The 8,807-nt window shown below is 34.4% G+C and overlaps 2 protein-coding genes across 2 annotated transcripts; one reads left to right on the top strand and one right to left on the bottom strand.

Moving 5' to 3' along the window:
- The first annotated feature begins 398 nt into the window (after positions 1 to 398).
- Positions 399 to 3,078, top strand: LOC140968071 (zinc finger CCCH domain-containing protein 39-like). The gene is made up of 3 exons (XM_073428916.1): positions 399 to 649; positions 1,225 to 1,990; positions 2,643 to 3,078. The coding sequence occupies exons 2-3, from the start codon at positions 1,267 to 1,269 to the stop codon at positions 2,888 to 2,890; spliced, it is 972 nt and encodes a 323-aa protein (XP_073285017.1). The 5' UTR covers positions 399 to 649; positions 1,225 to 1,266; the 3' UTR covers positions 2,891 to 3,078.
- A 3,504-nt stretch (positions 3,079 to 6,582) lies between these two features.
- Positions 6,583 to 7,368, bottom strand: LOC140957247 (secreted RxLR effector protein 161-like). The gene has a single exon (XM_073414398.1). It carries the CDS (start codon positions 7,366 to 7,368, stop codon positions 6,583 to 6,585), a length of 786 nt encoding a protein of 261 aa, XP_073270499.1.
- Positions 7,369 to 8,807: the final 1,439 nt, after the last annotated feature.

The following is an 8,807-nucleotide window of genomic DNA, read 5'->3' as shown; positions in this document are numbered from 1 at the left end:
GATGAGTCAACCCTACCGATATTCACAATAAAAAGTAATACTCTTAGCATAAAAAATAATACTTTTCTATGAATAACCCAAATAAGAGATCGTCTCACAAAGTACGACCCGTGAGACCGTCTCACACAAGTTTTTGACTTAAATTAACTAATTTTTGGTTTCATCGTCCGTTTAAATAATTATGTTTATATTAATAAAGTGCTAAAATTTTGATATAAGTTTATGTAATCTTTTATTTTACAGATTTTTATTCTTATCTTCATTTAAATATAAATCAAATGAAATAAAAAAAAATATTGTTCACATGAATACATTAGTTATTTATTAATTGTCTGCAAGCCCGGTTTAATTATCAGAATCGCTTATAATTAGCCGAGTTTTTCGTGGGGTTTTAGCCGATTTGGGGTTTTAGGTCTCCAAACTTCAAAATTTTCCCCCATAAATCTAGGGTTTCGTTAAGGAGGCGCGTCATTTAATCTATTTGGGTATATAATTCACATTGGCCATTGTTTAAAATTGATTAAAGATCGGCACAGAAATCACTTTTATGTCATACAGTGACATTAATTTTTAATATCGATATTGCACGTCTGATTTCAAAAAGAGGAATTTATTCCCTGAATTTGGATCTGATCATCCTCAATTTCAGGTGTGTCAAATCTTCATTCTATGATTTGTTTCTAAATGATTTCATGCGAATGGTTCGACCAATATTTGTCATTTGAATGATTTGATCGAGTACAGGTTTAGAATTCTCGATTTTTGTTTCTTTTTTTATTATTTTAAATTTAAATTTAAATGTTGTGGCTCGATGTAATTTGTATTTCTGTTGATTCTATTTATTGCATCTGCTTATTCCGATTCGTAGTCTCTGATTTGCTGGTCTGAATGTCTACAGTTCCTAGATTTCCATTTCTTGATTTGGTGCTTTACATAGAATTGGCATCATTTTGTTTGCCCGCGAATCAGAAAGGTTAATTTTTTTTCCAGAAATCATTTATAAAGGGTTGGATTTGAAATCACTTCAGTGATATTTTTGACCAAACAGAACTAAATTTGATTATGTTTTGTGTATTTGATGATTTAGTATTTTTCATTTTTCAGCAGTTCTTTTATGTGCATGTTGGCTTTTATTTCATTTTTTGAGTTTTGATCTGAATTGACTTGGCATAAATACTTCTGGCCTTGTGACGTTGTTCCTCTTTGGCCAAAAATTGAGAGCAGTTTGGAACTCGAATTAAGTTGAGATATTTGTTGAGAAACTGGATGAGTTTTCCGGATCCTACAACGCCACATTCATTTATGCCACAACCTTTTACTTGTGATGCCGGAGGATTTTGGCCTCCGTATTTTGCGGAAAATATGCAACCAGATCTAGCTTCACAGTTTGATTGTGCTCCACCATTTAAGAGAGCAAGAAACTCTGAGAACAAGCAGCCAGTTATTCAGACAAATGGTACCGGAAGTAATGGTACCAGCCACATATTTTACAAGACACGAGTCTGTGCTAAATTCATGGATGGCATGTGCCGCAATGGCGAGCATTGCACTTTTGCTCATGGTACTGAGGATTTACGTGTGCCCCCTCCAAATTGGCAAGAGCTTATTCGAGAAAAGGATAGGGGTGCTGGGAGTAATTGGAATGATGATCAAAGAATGATTAATAGGACGAAAATCTGCAAGAAGTATTACAATGGAGGTGAGTGTCCATATGGGGAGAAGTGTATCTTCCTCCACGAACGGGCTCCTTCAAACTTTAGTGCTGAAGTGCCTTGGCAGAGGGAGAGTTCTGCTATAAGCATAGGAACTAGAAGGGATGCCATGTGGAGCAGCAGCGATTTCAATCAACCTGATTTGAATAAGCACATTACTGGGGGCTCGGATACTTACCAAGTAAGGATGAGTTTTTGGAAAACCAAGTTATGCAGTAAATGGGAGATTGGTCAGTGTCCATATGGAGAAAGATGCTATTATGCTCATGGCCAATCAGGTATATGTGATACACATTATGACCTTCAATTTAATGCCCTTTTTTCCATGTCCATTTTTTATACTTCTTTGGTTGATCTGGGAAATTATATATAGGCCTTGCGCACTTACATTTGTTTGGGTTAATTGAACCTTATAGGCACATACGGCATCACTGTGAGTAACATTTATTGGATCTCACACCTTAAAACAACGTCGTCTTCCTATTTAAAAAAAAAACAACAAACTATAGTGTTTTTTTTGTCTAATCAACCTCAACTATTTGGTTAATGCGTTAGTCATATACTAGTGCCTTCACTGTTTCCATCACATTCGTTTCTTAAACAAAGGGAAAAAATTGGCTCCCTATTTTATTGTTTTACATATTCTGTGGTTGTCTAGAAGCTTTTATTGTTCTTTTCTCATACTCTTTAATGCATGTAGCAATGTTATACGATTGGAGACTATGAGCAGTGAGCACCTACTTTCACTTTGTACTCACCATTTTCTTACTCTAGTTGAACAATACAGAAACTTTTCGTTTGATTGTCTTTTGTATTTTTATTCAGAACATTTATCTATAGTTTTTGAATTATTTGCCGTATACCTTTCTTTTCTGCTTTTTGTACAAAGATTTGTATGATGATAGACAAGTACTATTTCTACGTTGACAGACTTGAAGGTTTCTGGCTCACGTGTCGAGACAGAACAAATAACGAACTCTGACGCCATCCCGGCCAAATCTATGGCTACAACAGGAAATCAGGTGGTTGGTTCTCCTCTTGGTGAAGCTGGAGAAGATAAGTTGTCGAAATGGAAACTGTCCAAGAAAATTAATCGAATTTATGCTGACTGGATAGATGATCTATCGCCACCACACTGCTCACCGAACAAAAAGGATGATATAGGAACTTTGGGATAATTATTTTTTCAGTTACTAACATCCCAAAAACTATTGCTTATAGGTTATGATCTTATATCTGTGTTTGTTACTGTGTTTTGGGCATCTCCATTGTGCAGTGGTGATTGCAATATTATTTATTTATTGTAGAAAATTTAATAAGGAATTCACATTTTTCTCATGATATGCAATTAACGATTTGTTTCTTAGTTGAGGAGCATTTGTTGGATACAAAAGCAGAAAAGCTTTTGGGGTAAAAACATACCAAATGCTTTATAGCTTAAATGACGATGTTTGGGTTGTTAAACGCATTCAAAAGGTTGGTTTTATTCTCTCTCAAATGTTGTATGGTCTGGTTCATTTAAAATTAGCAATCTTTAAGCTATTTAATAACATCATAAATCATAAAATAAAATTATTCATAGCTATCATCTCAAATAATAAAAAATCATCAAACAGTTAATCATCTAATATTTTCATCATATACTAAAATAGCATTTCAAAACAATATTTCAAAATTCATAAACTCAAATTTATTTAAAGCAGAAATACTAGAATGACTCGATTAAGTATCTTCCACTATGAACAGCTCATCCTCTTCAGGCAGCATCAATTCAGTCTTCCTCACTTGCATAGCAAGTCCCGCCGAAAATAACAAGTATTATATAATAAAATAAGACATGCATTAAACATTTTTCTTCAGACTTTAACATATAAAAATATATTTTTTCCTCACTTCATATTTTTATAAACCAACATAACAGTCAAACAATCAACATTTTCCTTAAAACTTCATCAACTTCATATCCTCAAAAATAATTTTATGAAATGTGGCCTATAAAATTTCTCTAGTCAAAATCATAGTCACTTGATCAAGCATACAAATATCCAAGTTTGGCAGAGCAGCACCGACAAGTAAGCCAACACCCAAAGCCCGTAACGGTGGCAAATTAGCACCGTCCTGAAGGACGATGCCTAGAGCCCGTAAAGGTGGCAAAGAAGCACCGACGAGAAATCTGACGCCCAGAGCTCGTAATCAATCGTAACTTCGCCACAAAGTAATTAAAATCTTTTAATATTTTCGTAAATCATTTGAAGACATGCTGCTCGAGAAGGCCTTTAAGTGTCTAAACCAAACTCACGTTGCATGCACGCTGTAACCCACACATGCTGCCCATGAATAAAAAACAAGACTCACACTAATACATATATACATAAACCCACTCACGCTAATTCATATAAAAAAAACTTACACACACTGAAAGCAACATATACACTCAACAGATCATCAGATTCCATGAAACCTTAGACTGTCAAAATAGTTTTGAATCCTTCATATAACTTCTGAATATTTCTTATAAATCCTTCGACTATTTTAGCATCTCATCAAATAAAACTTCAGGAGTGAAAAATAAAATGCTTTTATCAATACGTTAGCGAAATCAACTTTCTTTGAAAACTCGTAAATCACATCGATTTTTAACCAAACATGAAATAATCAAAGATATAATATGTTTCATTGATAAGTCAAACGAACGGTTAAACTTGCATCGTTTTGGATCGAATATGGTTTGTAGATGACCACGTGGTAGGAAGATGCCTCGAGAACGAACAAAACTTGTCTAGGATCTGAAAATTTTGAGCTCTACCCAAGAACCCTAGCCGCAACCCCTCTCTTTCTTCCTAATTAACGTGAATGTGGGAGGGAAAATTTGTAAAATAACATCAGTCAACTATTTAATTAAGAAAATGATATTTTCGTGTGTATTTCAAATACATATGATGAGGTCGTTTTCTTAATTAAATAGTTGACCGAAGCTCGGTGTTGGAAATAATCCTCAAGCCTATTGTTATCGTGCCTCCTAGGCCGATAATTCAGCCGCTGATTGAGGAGGTTGATGATTGAGTTGAATAAAAAAGGAAAGGAGGTAGCTGCAACCTCTATATGGAAGGCGCATGTGCAGCAATAACTAAACAAATTAGAGGAAGAGGAAGCATGAGACTGTTGGTTTCTCAAATCGAATTAAAAAAAAAAAATTATATTTTGCGGAAGCTTGGCATAGATCGAATCGTATAAAACAACATTTTCTACCAAAATGTTGAACGATCAATACCTATATTAATTTAATAAATAATCAACAAGAGATAGACTATACCTTTGTCGAATGAGGTTGGAATGCTTTGAGTTAAGACACCGTAATTCTTCCACGCCTACTCTCTTGAGCCAACGAACTGACGTGTGGGCGTCACCAAAAACCTTTTGGTATTTTTCTATATTGCTCTATTTTTCTCTCTTTTCTGTATCTCACGTACACTGATATATTTCTCTATTTATAAATCTCAACCATTGAGAAAAATCAAGGAAAAATATTATTGTGTACAATATCTCTCAATTTGTTAAGAATTTTCATCCCAAAATCATATATTCTATATATGAGNTCTCCATCATAATTCAAAAATTAGTTTCTCAAATATTTATCTAATAAATATTTCAAAGAGAAAATAATTGATATTAATAATTCAAAATTAAATATATGGAATGTATATCCTTTTGTGATCTCTATCACAAGATATTGTTTGACAATTAATTCAAAATTAATTGATTGAGATGAGATAAATGTATCGCTAAAAAAACATTTTTCTTTACGATTTTCCAAACAAATTGAAATTGAGCAATGACTTAAAATTCAAAAATTTTAAGTTAATAAATAAGTGTTCGAAGTAAATCGGAGATGGCATGGAGAACTATGGACCTATAATTTCAAGCTCCAATAAAATTGATAATAAATTAAACTCTTTAATTTACATATATTGATTTTATTAATTTCAAAGTTATTCCACTATAAACTTGGAATTGCACTCTTGAAAAAATAGATATAAAAATACTCAACAAGAATGAATAGTCCATTGATATAGTCACTACATGTGAATCAATCCTCCATAAATAGTCCATAATTAAAGTTAGGTAATTTCCGCTTAATCTCTTTAATTATATCTTTTTTCTTAAGTCCCATTGATTCTCTAATGAATAATATGTTTATGATCTAATTATAAATTGAGCGCTCTTATTATTCAAGTCCCGAATCAACACTTAAGGGAACCATTTATCTATCTTCTTTTACGAAGGAATGGATTTCGTCTTGTATATTAATATTCCCAGCTATTTATTTTATTGTATTTCCAATATACCAAGAACTTTGATACCATGTAATTTGTGTCATTACTCGATATGTCAAAAAAACACAATATCATAAATAGGAGTTTATTAATTACTCAGAATTAAGAACGACTCATATATGACCATCATTGATTAATATTGAAATCTCAATGTGATACGGAAATTAAAAGAGATTCAAAATTAATCATGCTCCAATCCTATATAATCAAATTATATTAAGCGTTTTCATAATAATCTCATTAATAATAATCCGGATAAGATCATTCTAAAATGAACCACGCTAACAATTTTAAATTAAAGATCCCAACTTTAATTTCTAATTGCGGACAAATTTAGATCATTATATTTTAAATATTATCCTTATGTATATAACACTTATATACAAATATTTAAAATCACATAATAATAATCTTGGGATTCCAGATATTTATAAAGCATCAAATAACATGCATGCAAAAACAATATTGAAATATTTCTCACATTAATTAAAATCATTTGTTTTTGGGCAGAAATCCCAACAATCTCCCACTTGCCCTTAAAGCAAATGAGACATGTTTTTGAGTCTCATCCCTTCAAGATGTTGTTCAAAACTTCGAGCAGGCAATGTCTTAGTAAATGGATCAGCTACGTTTTTCGCAGAAGCGATCTTTTGAACTGATACATCTCCTCTCTTGATAATGTCTCTTATCAAGTGAAAATTTCGCTCTATGTGCTTTCCTCTGCGGTGGTTTCTAGGTTCTTTGGCATTGGCCACCGCTCCACTATTATCACAATAGAGCTTGATTGGTTCATGCAGGTTTGGAACAACTTCCAGATCTCTCAAGAACTCACGAAGCCAAACTGCCTCTTTTGTCGCTTCACAAGCTGCTACATACTCGGCCTCCATAGTTGAATCAGCAACACAAGTTTGCTTAACACTCCTCCATATAATGGCACCATTTCCTAAAGTGAACACCGCACCGGAAGTAGACTTTCTAGAGTCCCTATCTGATTGGAAATCAGAATCTGTATATCCAATAGGAATCAAATCCTCAATAGAATATACTAGCATATAGTTTCTAGTCCTTATCAGATATTTGAGTATATGCTTCACTGCAACCCAATGATCTAATCCGGGATTTGACTGATATCGACTAACAACTCCCACTGCAAAGCATATGTCGGGTCTTGTACACAACATTGCATACATGAGACTCCCAACTGCTGATGCATAGGGAATCCGTCTCATTGTCTCTTCTTCTTGCGGTGTTTTGGGACACTGCACTTTTGAGAGATGAACTCCATGTCTAGAAGGCAAGTTTCCTTTCTTGGAGTTTTGCATCGTAAATCTGACAAGAACCTTGTCAATGTATGATGCTTGAGACAATGCCACAAGTTTATTTTTCCGATCTCGAATAATCTTAATCACAAGAATGTAACTTGCTTCACACCCAAATCTTTCATTTGGAATTTGCTGGCTAGCCAATTCTTTATGCTAGATAAAATTTCCACACCATTCCCAATGAGCAAAATATCATCTACATAAAGAACTAAGAAGACCACTTTTTGTCCTTTGATTTTCTTGTATACACAAGGTTCACCTATATTTTGATGAAAACCATAAGATTTTATAGCTTCATCAAATTTTATGTTCCATGATCTAGAAGCATGCTTAAGTCCATAAATAGATCTTTGCAGTTGGCAGACTTTCTGCTCTTGGCCTTTAACTACGAAACCTTCTGGTTGTACCATATAAATGGTTTCCTCAAGATGACCGTTCAGGGAAACAGTCTTAACGTCCATTTGCCATATCTCATAATCATAATGAGCAGCAATGGATAAGAGAATCTGGATAGATTTTTGCATGGCAACTGGAGAGAAAGTATCCTCATAGTCTACTCCTTCTTTTTGGGTAAAACCCTTTGCCACTAATCTAGCCTTGAAAGTCTTGGCTTTCCCATCGGGCCCTCTTTTTTTCTTGTAGATCCATTTGCTACCAATAGTCTTAATACCTTCAGGTTGATCTACAAGTATCCAGATCGAATTCAAGTACATAGACTCCATTCGAGTTTCATGGCTTCTTGCCATTTTTCTTGATCAACATCAACCATTGGCATCTTATATGTCAATGGATCATTGTCCCCTCCATCAGTGACTGCAACTTGTGCTTCACCTATTTCACGATAGCGAATAGGCAATCTTATTTTCATTTCACTATGTCGTGGTGGAGGTGTGGGTGTTGGACCTTGAGTACTGGTCTCCATCCTTTCTTTTTCAACAACTTTTGTTGGTATGGGGCTAATCTCATAAGCCAACAACTCTTCCAGAACTACTTTACTTCTGGGTTTGAAATCTGCAATGTATTTATGCTCAAGAAAAGTAGCATTTGTCGATACAAACACTTTGTTTTCAGTAGCATTATAAAACAGACCTCCTCTTGTCCCCTTGGGATATCCTACAAAAATACACACTTCTGAACGAGGTTCCAATTTTCCAGTCTTTTCCCTTAGCACATGTGCAGGACACCCCCACATGCGGATGCGTCTCAAACTAGGTTTGTGACCATTCCACAACTCTAGGGGAGTTTTAGGGATTGACTTAGATGGAACGATATTCAAAATGTATACTGTTGTATCCAGTGCATAACCCCAAAATGAGTTAGGCAGAGAAGAATAACTTAACATTGATCTCATCATGTCGAGCAAAGTTCGATTTCTCCTTTCGGCTACACCATTTTGTTGTGGTGTTCCAGGTGCCGTGAGCTGTGACAATATTCCATTT

This window comes from Primulina huaijiensis, chromosome 2, assembly GCF_012295235.1.
Source record: "Primulina huaijiensis isolate GDHJ02 chromosome 2, ASM1229523v2, whole genome shotgun sequence".
Classification (NCBI taxonomy): domain Eukaryota; kingdom Viridiplantae; phylum Streptophyta; class Magnoliopsida; order Lamiales; family Gesneriaceae; genus Primulina; species Primulina huaijiensis.
The sequence above is the reverse complement of the archived record's forward strand: the minus strand, read 5'-3'. Positions and strand labels throughout refer to the sequence as shown.

What these genes read in the sequence shown, in the direction of transcription:
- LOC140957247 (XM_073414398.1), bottom strand. Translation starts at nt 7,368, where the DNA reads ATGCAAAACTCCAAGAAAGGAAACTTGCCTTCTAGACATGGAGTTCAT.
- LOC140968071 (XM_073428916.1), top strand. Translation starts at nt 1,267, where the DNA reads ATGAGTTTTCCGGATCCTACAACGCCACATTCATTTATGCCACAACCT. An exon ending in TTATGCTCATGGCCAATCAG is followed by an intron (nt 1,991 to 2,642) that starts GTATATGTGATA and finishes CTACGTTGACAG; the next exon opens with ACTTGAAGGTTTCTGGCTCA.